We start from the raw sequence: 20,672 nt of genomic DNA, 5'->3' as shown, positions 1-20,672 counted from the left end.
AGCTAAATGAAATTCAGGAAGCTTTTGAAGTGTTTTATAAAACCCTATATTCTGAAGTCCCTGGTAGGAGTGTAACCCAAATTGACAGCTTCCTGAATCCCCTAGATTTACCCACTCTAGATGAAGAACAAAATGAACTAATGACTGCGGCTGTAACTGAAGAAGAATTAAAAGTTGCAATTAGTAGGCTTAAATTAAGCAAGTCACCAGGATCTGATGGTTACATGGCAGAGTGGTACAAGGAATTTAAAAAAGAACTAATACCTGTTTTACTTCCCGCACTGAATTGGGTTTTAAAAAAAGCACAAATGCCACCCAGCTGGAAGGAGGCAATAATTTCAGCCATACCAAAAGAAGGCAAGAATAAAATGGAGTGTGGCTCTTTTTAGGCCAATTTCTGTTCTTAATATAGACTATAAACTATTTACCTCTATCATGGCCAAACAATTAGAAGAGTTCCTACCAACATTGATACATAATGATCAAACAGGTTTCATACGTCAACGCCAAACACAAGACAAGATACGAAAGACACTACATATTATAGATCATATACAAAAAAATAAAATTAAAGCAATTGTGATGAGCGTAGATGTTGAAAAGGCCTTTGATTTGGTCAACTGGAACTTTCTCTACAGAGTCCTACATAGATTCGGCTTCCATGATACAATTATTAAAACCATACAGGCACTATATGACAATCCTACTGCTAGGATTAAAATCAATGGATATTAATCAAATAATTTTACCCTAGAAAGGGGCACCAGACAGGGTTGTGCATGGTCACCATTACTCTTCGCATTATATTTGGAGCCACTAGCTCAGTACATTAGACAAAATGAAGACATCAAGGGAATCACTATTAAAAGGACGGAATATAAATTGGTCTGCTATGCGGATGCCATTTTGATCTACCTTGGGCACCCAACGTACTCGCTACCTAAATTGATGCAATCATTTGAGCAGTATGGTCAATTATCAGGGTACAAAATCAATATAAGTAAAACCCAGTGACTCTCATATAATTATAGCCCACCAGGAGAAATCAAAAGTAGTTACTCCTTAGCATGGCAAACAGATTCTTTTAAGTACTCGGGCATCAACCTACCAAAAGATCTTACAAAATTATCAGAACACAACTACCTATACATAAAAAAAATAAAGCATGACATAGCAAGATGGAACTTAATTCCTTTCTTCAGCCTTAGTTCAAGAATTGACTCTATTAAAATAAATATATTGCCAAGACTTTTATATTTATTTCAAACCCTGCCAATAGAGATTAACCAAAACCAATTTAATGAGTGGGACAAAATGCTATCGAGGTATATATGGCAAGGTAAAAGACCAAGAGTCCGTCTCAAAACTTTATAGCTAGCTAAACAAAAGGGAGGATGGGGCTTGCCTTTATTTTAGATATTATTATTTGGCAGCGCAGATGAGAGCAGTGATATGCTGGTGCAACCTGTCATATACTGCTCACTGGAAAAACATTGAGGAAAAAACACCCTCCATCCCCATACAGGCAATCTTAGCTGATAACAACCTACAAACCCGCATAAATAACATTGATAACCCATGGGTGAAATGGACCCTTAAAACATGGAAAACTATCATAAAGGAACATGAACTTGAGAGTGATATTACAACTCTTAAATGGTGTGCTTATGACTCAGAGTTTACACCTAATAAATTGGACTCTAGATTCAAGGACTGGATAGCTAAGGGTATAACAGCCTTGTAGTGTAATGAAAGATGAAAAATTGCTCAGTTTTAAAACGCTTAAAACGCCATTTATTAGAAAAACAAGACTTCTATCGATACCTGCAGCTGCGGCACTACGTTGATACAAAGATTAAAAATGTAACAAAAACAAACACGTTTTTTGGCATTTGGGGCAGACAACAGATGTAAGATGTATGAACATATGATGTACCGGATGTGAATGTCTGATTCTGAATGTCAATTAAAAAATAAATTTAAAAAAAATGTAGCAATGAAACGTTTCCCAAAGTGTCTATTTTATTCATCAGGCTTGGTGTCGTTCAATATTTTAGTGATTCAGATTGATGGAGTATCTCACTGCAATATCGCGCTGTTTGTTCATTAAACTCACACTGTTTAGTGGTGAACAGTGCAGCCTGTGTGAAAAGCCCCTGACACAGAGCTAACAGACCCCCACTGAAGCCTCTGCATCTAGTGTCTGTTAGGTGTTTGTGTATTCGCTGTTTTAATGGGCAGAAAGATGAAAGCTCATTGGACAACAGGATTTAACGCATCATTTTGAGCCCCGCCCAGACACACAGCTTCACTGGGAGGGAATGGAGTGTGGGCGAGTGTGTTTTACACAGAAGAAAAAAAAAACATCTCGGCATGAGAGAGAACTGTAATGAAGAATAGACGTTTTCTCTTCTGAAATTAAAATTCTTTCACATACTTGGAAAAATTCACAAAATGCTTCTTCATAAATAACGGGATTTTTAAAAAATTTTCACTCCTTGTGTTTGCAAAAAAGTTTTTTGAAGACTTTGACATTTCCTGGTTTTCTTTAATAATAAAACATGGTCTAATCTTCATCCGAGTCAGAATCGTAGACAAACACATTCTGTCTAAAGAAAACAGTCACACTTGTTCTCGTCAGTCCTGAATAAACCATTTAAACATTCACACTCTGGGGTTTAAAAAAAGTGTGTGAACCTCTGAGCGAACGACTTCTCCAAGAGCTCATTAGAAAGCAAAGCAAAACCATCAAAGCAAATCTTGATGTTCATAAACTGAGGCAGTGAAGTGTGTGTCATTGTGTCTCTGCAGGTTGGAGTGGTGTGGTGTCTCACGTGAAGGCTGTGCTGCTCTCGCTTCAGCTCTGAGATCAAATCCCTCACACCTGAGAGTACTGAATCTGTCTGGGAATAAAATAGGAGACTCAGGAGAGAAGCTGCTCTCTGCTCTTAAAGATGATAAACATTACAAACTACAGACACTCTGGTAAGTAACTTTTTTAGGCGAATGTTGGGAAAAAGAATAATAATTTAATCACATTCTCATTTTTCTTTAATTTCAGTAAATGTCACATGACCAGGCCATGAAATGAAACCAGTTTTAGAAATTTTCACTGTGTTCTATTTAATACGACTTTTTCCTACCAGTTGTCTTTAATGCTGCACTGCAAAAAATGCCCTCTAAAAAATAAGAAAAATATATAGTGTTTTAGGGGGAAAATCACTTATTTTAAGCAAAATAATCTGCCAGTGCAGCAAGATAATGGGACTTGGTAAGATTTCTTAAAACAAGAAAAAAATATGCAAGTAGTAAGCATACCAAAAATCTTAAATTAAGCATTAAAAGCTAGTTTTTATTTTACTTGTTAAGATTTTCTCTCTTATTCTAAGCCATTTCTTCTGATTTTCAGTAATTATTGCTTAGAAACCAATTTCATCTGAGCAAATATTGCTCAAAATAAGCATTTAATAGGCTTAAAAACAAGGCAAATATGCTTGATTCCAGCTTATTTAAAGGCTCAAAACAAGTTTGTTTTTCTTATCTAGAATAAATTTCTTGTTTAGGTGTGATGAATGTAGGGGAAAAATAGACTTGACAAGAACTTCAGATCTGCATTTTTATTTTTATTACATCAACAAAATGCTGCAAAACACAAGTTGGCATGAGAGGCATAGCAGGCTATGGGGCAGCAAGGAATTATTCTGAATTTGTATGCAATCAAAGCTGATTAGCCTGAATATCTTAATGAGATGGGGTCAATTCCTAAAACAGGTTAATATGGCTTGTCGTATTCTCTTGAAACAAGTAAAAATGTACTTAGTCTAAACATTAAAACAACTCCGTCACCAATGTGGCCAATTTTAAGAAAAAAGCTGCTCAGAATTAGTTGTATTATCTAGGTAGGATGCTACAAGATGAATTTTCTTGAAACAAGTCAAATAATCTTTAAAATATTCAGTCTTACTAAGAAAATACATTCAAAAACAGGTTTAATGAGATTAAAATGCTGAATTCAAGTAAATTAGACTTGTACAGATTTTCATTTTTTGCAGTGCGTTTGTCTCATCTCATCTCATCATCTGTAGCCGCTTTATCCTGTTCTACAGGGTCGCAGGCAAGCTGGAGCCTATCCCAGCTGACTACGGGCGAAAGGCGGGGTACACCCTGGACAAGTCGCCAGGTCATCACAGGGCTGACACATAGACACAGACAACCATTCACACTCACATTCACACCTACGGTCAATTTAGAGTCACCAGTTAACCTAACCTGCATGTCTTTGGACTGTGGGGGAAACCGGAGCACCCGGAGGAAACCCACGCGGACACAGGGAGAACATGCAAACTCCGCACAGAAAGGCCCTCGCCGGCCACGGGGCTCGAACCCAGACCTTGCTGTGAGGTGACAGCGCTAACCACTACACCACCGTGCCGCCCCAGTGTGTTTGTTGTTCAGTAAAACTGATTTAAAATTCATCTGAAAGCAGAAGATGGAGTCAGTCACAGTCTCCAAAATGTCCCGTCTGAGTGCATGAGTGATTGTAAATGAACACATCATCTCCTTGTGACGCCCTGCTGTCTCTGACTTCATCCTGCTGCTTTTGTCTGAATAAGATGATCTCGGCTTTTCCGTTTCTGATCAGCAGCACACTTTCTTCTCAACTCTCCTCAAAACTCAGTAAAATGATCATCTTTAATGCCACACTGCCACAAATTGTGATTTAAGGAGCCACTATAGACCCTTTTCAGTCACGTGACCTTCGTAAACGCGACCACCATTTTGGACATGTAGCGGACTTCGGCTCGAATTGGTTTGAATGCGAGGAAGGCGACAAACGGAGAACATACAAGAAAAAAGAGCGAGATGCAGAAAACACCTTCGCTATCCAGCGACGTAGGGCATTTACAGGGCGAGCAGAGGGAGAAATAACAACAGTAACGACACATTAGCAACGCCGTACAGAAATAACGGTTTATGGCACAGACCCTTTCGGTTCTCGCTCATCTAGCTGCTACAATGACTGCTTAGACTACAACAATAATACCTAACACACATTTAAGTATCCGTCGTAAAGACGTGAAACTCGTCGAGTGACGAGTGTGTTCATTGATAAGCTAACACAATCTAAAAGTAGACATACCATCACACTGCCCTGGCGCTGTGTACAGTTTACCTTCTACGGTTTGTGCACTCACTATTTGCCATTACTTTCTCCAACCGTTGTTACAGATTACAGGGAACGGCCTGGATTTAAGAGACAAATACATGTTCCTCTTGTTTTGAACACTTAGCCCATGTTTACATTAGACCGTATCAGCGGATCATCAGATTAACGTTTTTAAAAACGATTAGTGTGCACACAGCAACACCAATACACGATTCGTCTGCACACAGCAACACCAATACACGGATACGCTCGGCTCCGCAGGCATCCTGCGCTCCAAATCACTCCGCCCTGAACAGCGAGTGCCCTCTGGAGGGTGCGCACTCCGGCCCTGCGCAGCTCACACAGCGCGCGAGTGAAGTGCACGAGCCACGATTCGGGACTGAGCCGCTGTGTGTGTGATCCCAGCGCATATCACTTACCATTCGCAAGTGGAAGGATGGCAAGCCTAAAGACAATCGTTTTTTTTTTTTTGTTACATAGTCAAGAGAGGTGTCGGATCACTGGATCAATGTAATGCCTTTTCTGGCTAATTTTATTCGTCTTACCTCCAACAAAGTGGTCACTACACAAGCGCTGGTATGCCGAGGGCTGCCAATCTGTTAATGGCCGCTATCCATCTTCTCCATCGGGATCCGATAAAATGATAACCCTTGCCTTGTTTGTTGATGGTTACTACATCCAGGTGCACAACAGTACAGTGGCATGATGGAAGTCTTGCTGAAAATAAACACTTTCTTTGCTGCCGTTCCTCAATGCTGGCTGTGGTAAACTACTGGTAGTACATGTCCAAAATGGCGGCCGTGTTTGTCGTGACGTCACGTGAAAAGGGTCCATACTCATTCTGACACTCCTTCCTGCTCTCCACCTCCACACCGTGTCTTCTGTCGTTCCTGTAAAATTCACCTCGGCTTCTTCTTAAAGTCTGCACTTAAATCTACATGTAGAACAAGAGATCAAACCCACCGCAGTGTTAGTTACTGTTTAAAAAGCTCCAAAGCCTGTGATTGGATAAGAGCAGTGATGTGATGGGAAACGTCTGCTCACTTTCCTGTTAGATCCTGTGGAAGTTCTTGTTTGTTGGAGCTCAATGTTAGAACACAGATATTATATAAGACTGAATAAACGTTGAATTAAATTATAAACAGGAGATAATAATGTTTCTCTTGGAGCAGAGATGATTACATGCTGTTGGTCATGAAGTACCACAGTCCAGTGTGTGGGGATTAATCCAGATGTTTTTCTTTTATTTTCAGGGTGTGATGAACATCTGTGTGCGAGATGAAGACTCTGGTGTTCCTGCATTTCCATGTTGGGGAACAGACAGCACATTCATAATCACATCAGTCATTTAGTTCTAACAAATGAAAGAGACTCAGAGACGTGGCCAGTGTGTGTTCATGGTGCACAGTGAATCAGACTGCACACAATTCTACACTGAATGTGGAACAACTTGTGATCTGCATGAAACTGCCTGGACCTCAGTCCCTTAAAAACCCTGAAAGAGCAGGTGTAAAAGCACAGGGACTTGAGCTGAACCCAGTCAGTGGAAGAGGGAGCTGAAATGGACAGGAACAGTTTCAGGACATTGGTGGGATTCTCACCTGACAGGATCGGCATTTGGGGAGTTAATCTGAGGAAGCCCTGAGGAGACTCACTACAAGACACATTTATCACTTTGTCCTTTGCTTGGTATTTAATATACACTCACTGAGCACTTTATTAGGAACACCTGGACGGCCCCGCCTTGTCGATGAGAGGGTTCACTGGAGAACGGCCAGACTGGTTTGAGCCGACAGAAAGGCTACAGTAACTCAGATAACCACTCTGTACAATTGTGGTGAGCAGAAAAGCATCTCAAAATGCACAACGCACTGAACACTGAGGTGGATGACCACGTCGGGTTCCACTTCTGTCAGCCAAGAACAGAAAGCTGAGGGTACAGTGGGCACAGGATCACCACAACTGGACAGGTGAAGAGTGAAAAAACGTAGCCTGGTCTGATGAACCTCGATTTCTGCTGAGGCTCACAGATGGTGGCGTCAAAATTTGGCACCAACAGCATGAATTGGTGTTCCTAATAATGTGCTCTGTGACTGGAGATTAGATCTTTTTGTTACAGGATCAGACCAAAGCTGTTCTTTATTTTCTTTGATATCTGATCCTGAGGTTTTTTTTTTTCTGGTATCAGCTGATTAAACCCGATATGGGATCAGTGCCATCACTTTTACTTAAATCTAAACTAATTACAGTATGTTACGTAATTGTATCAATCAAATACATTTTGAAGAACTAGTGTAATTATTTTGTCATTTAAAAATTGTTTATGGATTTAAAATTATTTTTATTGAATTTTCAACTCAGTTGTTAAATAAATTCATGTTTAAAAAGAAAATATATAAGAGCTCATTTGGGTGCTGTGCACGGCCGATTGCTCTAAGACAACAAGGGAGGCTCAGCCTCCTCTAATGCCGCTTTTCCACTACAAACGCGGCTGAGCCGTGCCGTGCCGAGTCGAGCTGAGCGGGGCTGTTGGAGTTGCATTTCGACTACAACCGCGCTGAACCGTGCTGGCTGGAAGTGGGTGGACACATTGGGTGGAGTTAGTGAAAGTGGGTGGACGTCACGTGATGTCGTTAAGCAGCGCAAACAGTGACATCAGTGACAGTGGCGGAACAAGTCAGAGCCGGGCCGGGGGCGGGGCAAATGACCGGGCCCTTTATTAAAGCTTATCATAACATCATTTTAGGCTACAAAATGTCCGCAACTGCGGTGTTTACCAATTTCAACACTACCGGGTGCAACTATGTTATTTAGTACATCTAGTCCTTCAAACGAGCATGTAACTCAGAAACAAAAAACATTAGGATACTGTACATGGCTCATAATAAAACATCAATAGCCTATACTGCGCACATTATTTGAAGGGCATACGAATGAGCGCTCAGAGGCTGCAACGGTGACAGGAAGAGTCAGAAATAAAAGGAGGGCGGTGCAAACCTCACTGAATGCACTGTGTTTACCAATTTCAACACTACGGGGTGCAACTATGTTATTTTGTACATTAAGTCCTTCAAACGAACATGTAACTCAAACAAAAAAACATTAGGCGACATACTGTACATGGCTCATAATAAAACATCAATAGCCTACTGCGCGCATTATTTGAAGGGCATACGACGAGCCTTGTGCTCCGCGAACTCATCCACGATGCTCTGTATGTCACTGATTCAGTGAGCTTTTAAGCGGTAGTCTCACGACCCGAATAGTAAACAATAAACATGGAGGACATGGAGTCGTTAGTGTTGCTGGTCTTGGTGCTGTGGCTTGTTGTCACCGACAACGCCAACAAATACTGGCAAGAGCGTATAGATGAGGCGAGGCGCATAAGGCTTCAGAAATTCTCGTAATTCATAATTCTTCTCCTTCCGGGTTTGCGGTGTTTACAGATCCCAGCGCGCTCGCGGGGCGTGTGTGGGCATGTGAGGACACGCCTCCTCACCAATCAGTGCACAGGGGAGTGTCTGCTCACGCCCCCAGCCTCACTCGGCACGGTTTGGCTCGCTTCAGCCCCACTCCAAAACGGTGCGAGTTTTAGGGGCTAAGCAGGGCTGAAACGAGCTGAGTCGTGCTGGTTTTTGGTAGTCGAAACGCGAGCCGTGTCGGGCTGAAGTGAGCTGAAGCGAGCTGAAGTGAGCTGAAAAAGGGTAGTGGAAAAGGGCCATAAAAATGACGAACATCGTGTAGGATGAATTGCGCTAGGCTTATGTTATAGCCGACATTATAACATTGCTATTTCAGATCCATAATCATAGAAATATATGTGCTCAACCCAACTACAGTGCGAAATCATTCCGTTATAACTTTCCCCAGTTCGCCTAATGTGTGCATGTGTTTTTCCCCCTCGTGACAGCGCGATGCAGCGCAGCCTCAGTGCACTTCAATGGCATTGGGAGCTCTGCGCTTTTCAATCTCAAAATGCAAGACGGTCATTGGACAAATACTGCGAAAACGCCCGCCCACGGAGTCTCACGGAATCCCAGCCTCAGTGGACTTCAATGGCATTTGGGAGCTATGCGCTTGTCAATCTCAAAATGCAAGACGGTTATTGGACAAATACTGCGAAAATGCCCGCCTACGGACTCCCAGCCTCACAATGGGAGGGACATGGCAGTTTCCGCGAGGAGACTGGTGATTGGTGAAAGCAGCCGGATATTTTCTTTGATTGACAGCTCGTTTCAACTATAGACAGGCAGCGGTGAATTTCAGTTCAGTCCCATGCGGATTCGCGAGTGCTGTGGTGTATTGTAAGAGATCAGCTTACATTTCGATTTCATTCATTACATACGGTTTCTACCAGCTTTTTTAGTTTGTATATATTTTCATTGTAAATAAAGTGTAAATATAGTGTTGTCAAGTTTTCTATCTTAGTTCCAGAAATTTCGTTTATTTGAGTGACTGAACTTGAACTTGAGGGGGCTAGTCAGCTAGCAAGAAAGCTGCGCACAGATGCCAAGCATTGCTGATTAAATTTTGACGAAGCCATTTGCCAGTCTTCCTTTCGAGGAAAAAATTAAAATTAAAGACCAGGGTAGACCAACGCTTCAAACTGACTTGGTGAAAAAGGTAGGGAATAATACTCGTTCCTTTCAGCTCTCCTGGTACGAGAAAGTGAATTGGCTAACAGCAAGTGACCCACATCAACAACAGTAAATAGGCTACTTTCGTAATATGTCATGGATGGACCAAAAATATAGAATCTATTTAAAGTGTTTATGCTGAGTATATTATATTGGAATATATATTTCTCTGGACATGAATTAAACACAGCTACAATTTGGAAAACATTTTTAAACAAAAACACAGCCAAGAACATTTCACACTACAGACCTGGATTAAAAGTGAAGGGTTATCAAAATTGTCAATAAAACATTTCTCAGTCAAAATAAGTAAAATATAGGGAAAGTGTCATTGAATGAAATGTGTGGCACCCAGCTCTATGTTTGGCTCCCCAAGGTCAGTGCTTGTGCCTATTCCAGAACACTCTGCTGTTACTGCTGAGGTTCCTGACAAAGAGCTGCTTTCAATAATGATCAATTTTTAAACAACATGCCACAATTTTAAAATATAAAATGTTAAAATATACCCCCCCAACACCACCATCATGTATATTGGACAGTAGGCTAATGGGCCAAAAGAACCTGGTATTTCACAGTTTGTGACCCTGCCAACAATCAGTCAGATCAGAGGCAAGAGTATGGGCAAAATTGATGTGTTTTTTCTTTTAAAATCTGGAAATATCGTAACCGACCAGCCTCCCGTTTGAAAGACTACCAGCCGCCACTGGTGCTGTGTTATCTGTTGTTTCTTGGTATTTCAGGTGTAGGGGAGAGCGGGGTAAGATGAGCCACTTTTTACATTTTTCATCATAATTACATGTTAAAGCCATTTTTGCTTCCAGTCTACACACCATACCAAATTTCAAAGTGTACTGTTACTATCTGAGCAAAAAATAATTGATAAGCTCTTATGGTTAGAGTGATATTACCTCTTGAAAAAAAAATGTCAAGTGGCTCAACTTACCCCATGCACGGGGTAAGATGAGCCACTGTGTGGGGTAAATTGAGCCAACACAAAACATGTTAGGTTAACAAAGTAAACAACTTTTATTATTAGAAATGCAATCAGTGAATCAAGTCAAGTCAATCAAGTGGGGGATAGGGCCGTTGCATAGAGAAGGGGAGATGAAGAGAGAGGTGATAGAACGAGATGGGATAGGGAGGGATAGATAGATGGATAGAGAGAGAGAGATATGCATAGATAGATAGAAAGAGGGATGGTTAGAGAGGGAATGAGAGATATACTATATTATAGAAATTACTAAAACAGTAGAACAGTGCCAAAAAATCTTATTTCTTTCAGTAGGTTAAAACATTGCTAAAACATGCAGCAATCATTCCATCAATCATTTCATCATTATTCAATGTTCCAAGCGTTCAAATTGCAAGGGAACACCATTTGCCTCTCCCTCCGTGCTGTCCCCCCAACAGTAAAGGGGTGGGGCAATTTTTTCACAATATCCTGTCTTGACAGGACAGCCTTATCTTTCTCTTTGAAGACAAAGGTCGGCTTTCTTGCAGAGCCATGGCATGACCGGCTTCTTTTGACAAATCTTGCCTCTATTTCGAAGACATCCAATTTGATTATCTGGCCAATGAAGAAATGCACTTTCTTCTTCCCCGTGAATTTTGCCACAACATAATCCCCCACATCTAACAACTGGTCTTCCTCATCTGATGTCATATATATATATATATATATATATATATATATATATATATATATAAATAAATGTTGTTGTCATATATGACCAGTAAATGTGAAAACTTAAGTGTCATCCATATTGGGTAAGCTCAGCCACCAATGGGGTAAGTTGAGCCAGTGGCTCAACTTGCCCCACATCTAATGGCTCGTCTTACCCCATGGCCACCATTTTGTAGAAAAATGCTAATAAAGGGGATTAGGCTAATCAAAATTATTTTTATTAGCATTCATATCATAGCTTAGAAAGCCACTAACTTAACCCTAATGTGTCTAAATATTATTCTACTTTTGTCTTCTCTAAATCATCTTCACTGTGGACAAACATGGAATTGACTTAGAAAGCACAAAAACACATTTTTATAAATATCTCCCTCACCTAGTTTGACATGTGGTGCTCCTCTCCACAAGTGTAAGTAAATGGTCCCGCCCCCCTTTGAATGTGGTCACATGATCACATTTGTTTACTGTTTCTTAGAAACAGGGGGTGGCTCATCTTACCCTCTGGCTCATCTTACCCCGCTCTCCCCTATTGGTATTCTCTCTCTCTCTCTCACACACACGCATGATGAAAGATCTGGAGAAACAACAGTTTTTGCAAACCAAAAGCATTTTTATTAAATGTCAAAACATTTAGCTCAGTTTTATATTCAGTACAGCGAGACAATGTGAGGGCTTTGTGTGAATTAATGTAACTGCAGTGTGTGTGTGTGTGTGTGTGTGTTTTGGCCTCAGCTATTCCCATCTTGCTGAAGGCCATCACCAGGTTACATACTGGAGCCAATCGCAGCAGCTCCAGTTTTGTGAATGTATACCACAGCATCTCAAAAAATTACAGTATCGTAAAAAGCTTTCTTTTTTCTAATTTAATTCTAAAAGGTAAACTTTCATATCTTCTATATTCATTACACATTGTCATGTTACACATTTACACATATTAACATTTTTTGTTTTAATTTTGATGGCTTATACAGGGAGTGCAGAATTATTAGGCAAATGAGTATGTTGACCACATTACCCTCTCTATGCATGTTGGCCTACTCCAAGCTGCATAGGCTTGAAAGCCTCCTACCAATTAAGCATACCAGGTGATGTGCATCTCTGTAATGAAAAGGGGTGTGGTCTAATGACATCAACACCCTATATCAGGTGTGCAAAATTATTAGGCAACTTCCTTTCCTTTGGCAAAATGGGTCAGAAGAGGGATTTGACGGACTCAGAAAAGTAAAAAATAGTGACATATATTGCAAAGGGATGGAGCACTCTTAAAATTGCCCAGCTTTTGAAGCGTGACCATCGAACAATCAAGCGCTTCATTCAAAATAGTCAACAGGGTCGCAAGAAGCGCATTGAAAAAAAAAGGCACAAACTAACTGCCCGTGAACTGAGGAAAGTCAAGCGTGAAGCTGCCAAGATGCCACTCGCCACCAGTTTTGCCATATTTCAGAGCTGCAACATCACTGGAGTGTCAAAAAGCACAAGGTGTGCAATACTCAGGGACACGGCCAAGGTAACAAAGGCTGAAAAACGACCACCACTGAACAAGACACACAAGATGAAACGTCAAGACTGGGCCAAGAAGTATCACAAGACTGATTTTTCTAAGGTCTTATGGACAGATGAAATGAGAGTGAGTCTTGATGGGCCAGATGGATGGGCTCGTGGCTGGATCAGCAAAGGGCAGAGAGCTCCAGTCCGACTCAGACGCCAGCAAGGTGGAGGTGGGGTACTGGTATGGGCTGGTATCATCAAAGATGAGCTTGTGGGACCTTTTCGGGTTGAGGATGGCGTCAAGCTCAACTCCCAGTCCTATTGTCAGTTTTTGGAAGACACCTTCTTCAAGCAGTGGTACAGGAAGAAGTCAGCATCCTTCAAGAAAAACATGATTTTCATGCAGGACAATGCTCCATCACACACATCCAAGTACTCCACAGCATGGCTGGCCAGAAAGGGTCTAAAGGAAGAAAGATTAATGACGTGGCCTCCTTGTTCACCTGATCTGAACCCCATAGAAAACCTGTGGTCCCTCATCAAATGTGAGATCTACAAGGAGGGGAAACAGTACACATCTCTGAACAGTGTCTGGGAGGCTGTGGTTGCTGCTGCACGCAATGTTGATCGCAAACAGATCAAAACACTGACCGAATCCATGGATGGCAGGCTTTTGAGTGTCCTTGTAAAGAATGGCGGCTATATTAGTCACTGATTTTTTTTTTTTTTTTTTTTGAATGCCAGCAATGTATATTAGTGAATGTTGAGTTGTTATATTGGTTTCCCTGGTGAAAATAAATGAGTGAAATGGGTATATGTTTGTTTTTTGTTAAGTTGCCTAATAATTATGCACAGTTATAGTCACCTGCACACACAGATATCCTCCTAAGATAGCTAAAACTAAGAAAGCCCTACTCCAACTTCCAAAAATACTCAGCTTTGATATTTATGAGTCTTTTGGGTTCATCAAGAACATAGTTGTTTTTCAATAATAAAACTAATCCTCAAAAATACAACTTGCCTAATAATTCTGCACTCCCTGTAGCTCATTAAAAATCAGAAATCCAGTCTCTAAAAATATCAGAGAATTTCATTTCGAGTTTTAGTAAAACAGTATCAATACCATGTATGCATACTAGTGTATATGTACACTAGGGCTGTAACGATATGCGAATCGAAATCGCGATACGCAGAGCCACGATCCGTATCGCGATACAAGAAGGCAGAATCGCGGTACACCCTTTCAAACTTCTCCTCAGCCCAAAAACAGAGGCGCTTCCAAACTTCAATTTATGAATACTTTACTTTTTATTTAAATTACATTTTAAACTTACTTAAATTACTTTTTTTTATATATCTATTAGTAAGTCGTTTTTTCGCCGACCTGCGACAATCTTCTGCGAGTCACGCAACGTCCACACTCGCCACTGGCAGAGCATTCATTTCTTTTAAGCGGCCGCCATTCTGGTTGCGACGCGGGGAGCGAATCTGTAAACAAGCAGCTCATTGGCTGGCTAGGTGTGCCACAAGCCAATCACAATCACTTGACCGGAAAGGCATGCAGTGTTGCCAGATTGGGCAGGTTTAGGTGCTTTTTGGCTGGTTTTGAACATATTTTGGGGTGGAAAACGTTAGCAATATCTGGCAACAATGAAGCCATGTCTGCTTGGGCGGAAGCCTTCTGCGGCAGTTACATTTTGACACGCGAGCAATGTTTCACCATAAAAATTCCGTAATTTCCATCTGTTTTCTGCGATCACAGAAAATCATTGGCCCTATGAGAGTGAGACAGTGAGAGAGCCACCCCCCCAAAAAAAATCTTAACGGATTTACACGATTTGGAAAAATGACTTTTTCAGAACCGAAAAAAACAGACCTTCCGGCTCAACAGTATCATTTTGAGAAATAAAACAATCTTTGGATATACATTTGTTCATTTTTGCATACATATTACTCATTCTCTGCAGTGGTCTGAATTATTTGTTATTAAATAGTTAATGTAAGTAAGTAAATGTTAATAAGTCAAATTTACTACTTTAAAAAAACATTTAAAAAAAATCATGGGCGTATCGAATCGTGGGTCAAAAATCGCGATACGAATCGAATCGTGAGTTGGGTGTATCGTTACAGCCCTAATGTACACTAATATATATACTATATATTTTTGGTCCCAACATTATCATTATATCTGTCCCTACGTAACGTTATGCACATGTGCTGCAGAGTTGTATTTAAAACTATTATTTTTAAGTGTTAAATGTTGCTTGCTTAAAATTAACTTCCGGTTTGCCAACATTTTTATTTTAATGTTTGTCTGAGAGCTGCAGCGGGCAGCACTATTTACATGGAGGTGCTTTGTCCTTTTTCTTCATTATGTCAGGCTCACGATAAACTGATATAATCTCCAAAGAGGTTCTAGTGTCAGAGCGTTTCTGTCTAAAACACAACGCAGAACCACACTGGTCACACGTGCACCTGTTCCGGACGAGAGCGCAATCACAGCACACTCTTATAAGGACCTCAAAACACACCAACTTTGAGAAGTATGCGCCATACCTAGTGTCTCATGTTACCAAGTCTGTTTTAATACTCTGGTTCTTGACTTTGTTTTGTATACAACCCTGTGGCAGCGAGGGTGTGGTCAAGTGCCGGTTTGTGAATGAAGAGCGAGGCCGGGGAAGGTGAGTGGCAAAGTGGAAGCACCTGTTGTGAATTAATGAGCTGTCTGTGTGTGTTTGTGTGCAGTGAGAGGGAGCAGATAAAAGGGGAGAGGAGCAGAGAGTGAGGATCTCTTCCCCTGGCTGAAATCACGCCTGTGCTTTGGGACAGTGAAAACCCGTCAAGTCCACTGAAAAGCGTGTTTTGATTGCTGGTTTAGAAAATAAAAACCAAAAGTGAACTTGATCCTGCCTGCCTGTTTTTCAGTGCCCACTGTACTAGGGAGACATTACAAACCCCAATTCTAAAAAAGTTGGGACGCTGTGTAAACAGTCTATAAAAACAGAATACAATAATTTGCAAATCTTGGAAATCCTGTACTTCACTGAAAATAGTTCAAAGACTGCATATCAAATGTTGACATTGAGAAATTTTGTTGTTTTTTCAAAAATATATGCACATTTCGAATTTGATGTCAGCAACACATTTCAGAAAAGTTGGGGCAGGGGCGTGATTACCATTGTGTTGTATCACCTCTACTTTTAACAACACTGTAAACGTTTGGGAACTGAGGAGACCAATTGCTGTCATTTGAAAGACAAATGTTGTCCCACTCTTGCCTGATATACAATTTCATTTGCTAGACAGTTCAGGGTTTCCTTTGTCATGTTTTGCGCTTCATAATGTGCCAAATGTTTTAAATGGGAGACAGGTCTGGACTGCAGGCAGGCCAGTTTAGCACCTGGACTTTTTTACTACAGAACCATGCAGTTTTAATAAGTGCAGAAAGTGGTTTGGCATTGTCTTGCTGAAAGAAGGAAGTCCTGGAAGAATTTCTAATTTCGACTCATCAGACCTTGGAACAATTTTGCACTTCGTCTCAGTCCATCATAAAAGGGCTCAGGCCTCGAGAAGGGGGTGGTATTTCTGGATCTTGTTTATATCTGGTTTTAACTTGCCTTTGTGGATGCAGTAATTAACTGTTTTCACAGACGATGGTTTTCTTTTAAAAGATTTTTTGGGTTTTTTTCACCATTATTGGATAGGACAGTGTAGAGACAGGAAATGAGTGGGAGAGAGACAGGAAGGGATCGGGAAACAACCTCAGGTCGGAATCGAACCCGGATCCCCAGATTTGTAGTACAGCGCCTTATCCACCTGAGCCATGACGGTTTAATCCTACTAATTACTGACACAGAAGAGATTTTGCTGGTCTGTAATCAGCACCAAACTGTACTTTCTCGTGACTGCGGTTGTACCTTTTAGTCTGTATATTATACCTGAAAACATGGACATAGTCTCATCTCATCTCATTATCTCTAGCCGCTTTATCCTTCTACAGGGTCGCAGGCAAGCTGGAGCCAATCCCAGCTGACTACGGGCGAAAGGCGGGGTACACCCTGGACAAGTCGCCAGGTCATCACAGGGCTGACACATAGACACAGACAACCATTCACACTCACATTCACACCTACGGTCAATTTAGAGTCACCAGTTAACCTAACCTGCATGTCTTTGGACTGTGGGGGAAACCGGAGCACCCGGAGGAAACCCACGCGGACACAGGGAGAACATGCAAACTCCACACAGAAAGGCCCTCGCCGGCCCCGGGGCTCGAACCCAGGACCTTCTTGCTGTGAGGCGACAGCGCTAACCACTACACCACCGTGCCGCCCCATGGACATAGTTTACCTTTAAATTTGACTTCAAGGATCATTGATGCACTTTTTAAAGCATTACTCTGAAAGCTAATTTAAGATACACTTCATGAACCATCCCGGTGAAAAACATACAGAGTAAAGGGATAAAACATGTACGTTGATGGTACCTGATCATATTATTGGGACAGACCTAATGCTGTATACAGCGCCGGCGATTGCTATAGGCGACCTAGGCAATTGCCTAGAGCGCAAAGTGTGCCCAGGGGCGCCAAGGGCGACCAAAACCCCACCAAAAAGGAGGGATGGAGTTATTGAATGGAGATGTTACCAAGTGCATCAGTGGTGTACAGTGTTTTCAACCACTGTGCTGCCGAACTCTAGTACCGCGGAACACTAGTGTGCTGTGAGAGATCACCAAGTGTACCGTGGAAAATTATAGAATGACTGTATATTGTAAATATTGGCAACAGCGTTTTAGTTTCAGTCAACATTTTCTATTGGTGATGTGCCTTGAGATTTTTTCATTGAAAAAAGTGCACCCTGGCTCATGAAAGGTTGAAAACCTTTTTTACAACACCTCTGATGCGGCTGGGGATGTAGAAATACGCGCTCCTTACCTCTGCTGTTACATTACCTGTGACAGTAGCTTCTGCTGAAAGAAGCTTTTCAAAATTAAAACTACTGAAGACATACTTAAGGTCAACAATGAGTCAAGAACATCTGAATGGGCTTGCTCTGATGAGCATCAACCAAGAGATCTCAAGAGAAATATCATTTGATGATATTATCAAGGAATTTGCCATTAGGAAGACCAGACGAGTCCCATTGTAATGTTACTTCAATAACAAAGTACCCATAATAGCACTTTTGTTTGAAAATACAGCCCACTGATGTCCTAACAGGGTGCTTAAGTTTGCACAATTTAGAATTGTAGAATTTTTCATTTAATTTGTTAATTCTTCAGAGATGACTTAACTTTTAATAGCAAAAAAGAAACTAAAAATAATTTCTTGTTTATTGTCCATGCACTACACTTTGAACAGGGTGCGGAAGAGTTTTTGCCCATTATATGGAGATATGTATTGAATTTGTGTGGTCATTTTACTTTGTGACACTTTATGTGAATAATAACAATAATAACAATAATAAAAAAGATAAAAATGACCTTGTTTATTGTCCATGCACCGTACATTGTTTAATAGTAATAGAATAGAGTGATTAGGTTAAAGTGTTATTTAGATGTTATTAGAGGTTTTTTTTCTTGGGGGGGGGCGCCAAAACTCAATCTCGCCGAGGGCAGCCAAAGACCTAGAGCCGGCCCTAGCTGTATATAGATATTTAATCAGCACCTAAAAGCTCCTGATGAATGTATAAGCAAAATATTTGCAAGGGTACAAAATCAACCTGGATAGAATAATAATATTACAGCACCATGAATGAATTGTGTTGTGTCGTGTCTTCCACGTCAATAAATTGCTGCCTTGTCTTGTGACATTATTGTGATACCAGTAACGAGATACGCATCGCAGTTACGATATACAGGGTTAGTCAAAATTATGTTAACACTTCAACAGGAGAAACCATTTATTCACAAAACATATATCATATGTGCAAGATGATTTACAGGACGGTCTCAACCTGTTCGCCATCGTGTTCAACACACAACGTGGAGACGTAGTCAGTGTGTGTTCATGGTGCACAGTGAATCAGACTGCACAGAATTCTACACTGAATGTGGAACAACTTGTGAGCTGCATGAAATTGCCTGGACCTCAGAGAGAGAAATGAAAGAATGAACGAAAGAGAGAGAGTGAAAGATTAACAGAGAGATGGTCAAATCTGCAGCAATTACATGATGCCATCATGACAGCATGGACCAGAACCTCAGGGGACTGTTTCCTCCATCTTGTGGAACCCATGCCATGAGGAAATGAGTCTGTTTTGAGAGTAAAGGGAGGCCCTGCCCAGTAATAGTGTCGTGTTCTTCTTAATAATGCGCTCTGTGACTGTAGTTTAGATCTTTTTGTTACAGGATCAGACCCAATCTGTTCTTTATTCTCTCTGATATCTGATTCTGATTTTTTTTTTCTGGTATCAGCCGATCATAACCGATATGGGATCAGTGCCTTCTCTTTTAAATCAGTATACACTACTTACAATATTTTGGATAATTGTGTCAGTACATTTTGAAGAAATAAATATATAAGGACAGTGTAATTCTTTTTTGTCAAAGATTAGTTTATGGATTTTACATGATTTATTTTTTTTTTAAATAATTCATTTCTGTGAGAGTGGGCGGCACGGTGGTGTAGTGGTTAGCGCTGTCGCCTCACAGCAAGAAGGTCCTGGGTTCGAGCCCCGGGGCCGGCAAGGGCCTTTCTGTGTGGAGTTTGCATGTTCTCCCCGTGTCCGCGTGGGTTTCCTCCGGGTGCTCCGGTTTCCCCCACAGTCCAAAGACATGCAGGTTAGGTTAACTGGTGACTCTGAATTGACCGTAGGTGTGAATGTGAGTGTGAATGGTTGTCTGTGTCTATGTGTCAGCCCTGTGATGACCTGGCGACTTGTCCAGGGTGTACCCCGCCTTTCGCCTGTAGTCAGCTGGGATGGGCTCCAGCTTGCCTGCGACCCTGTAGAAGGATAAAGCGGCTAGAGATAATGAGATGAGATGAGATTTCTGTGAGAGTGATTCAAAAATAAATTTCTGTCTAAAAACGAAGTTTATAAGAGCGTATTTGGTTGCTATGTTATTTCAGGTGTCATGGTATTTCCCATGTGTGTATACACACACACACACACACAACACCACTGAAAGATCTGGAGGAACACGTTTGCAAAACAAAAGCATTTTTATTAAATGTCCAAAGCTTTAGCTCAGTTTTATATTCAGTACAGTCAGATGATGTTGAGGGCTTTGTGTGAATTAATGTAACTGGTGCGTGTGTGCACGCGCATGTTTTGGGCTCAACTGTTCCCTCCTTCATGATGGCCAATAGACCCCTTTCACTGACGTCACCCGAAACCGGAAGTAAACAGACCCTGCGCCATTTTGGAAGACCAACAAGCTCGTGATAACGGCAGCGGTATGTGAACCCACGAGAATAAAGTGGAGTGGCAAACGACTTAAACAAACAAATCTGAGCTGTTTTATTTATGATTTACTGGCCCAACAGTAGACTTGAAAGAAACCTGTGTGAGACTTGGCAAAAAACTGTGGATATAATGGATAAGTCTGTGCATGATCTGCGGACACTTTGAGGTAAGCAAACCCAAGAAATTCAGATTTAAAACATGCTAACTTGGCCTCAAGTTGATAACTGTATGAGGAGCAAGCCTCCCAGACTTCTACAATTTAATAATAATAATAATAATAATAATTT

The 20,672-nt window shown here is 41.1% G+C and overlaps 1 protein-coding gene across 1 annotated transcript in view; it reads left to right on the top strand.

Annotated features, from left to right (window-relative positions):
* The window catches only part of LOC132870682 (NACHT, LRR and PYD domains-containing protein 12-like), a 226,962-nt gene extending 211,121 nt beyond the window's left edge, over positions 1-15,841 (top strand). The window contains exons 12-13 of the mRNA XM_060904455.1: positions 2,841-2,985; positions 15,722-15,841. Coding sequence (XP_060760438.1) covers positions 2,841-2,985; positions 15,722-15,761 — 185 coding nt within the window. The 3' untranslated portion in view covers positions 15,762-15,841. The remainder of the gene's footprint in view (positions 1-2,840; positions 2,986-15,721) is intronic.
* Positions 15,842-20,672: the final 4,831 nt, after the last annotated feature.

The sequence above is a fragment of the Neoarius graeffei genome, chromosome 22 (genome assembly GCF_027579695.1).
Source record: "Neoarius graeffei isolate fNeoGra1 chromosome 22, fNeoGra1.pri, whole genome shotgun sequence".
NCBI lineage: Eukaryota > Metazoa > Chordata > Actinopteri > Siluriformes > Ariidae > Neoarius > Neoarius graeffei.
Note: the sequence above shows the minus strand (reverse complement) of the source record. Positions and strands in the feature narration are given on the sequence as shown.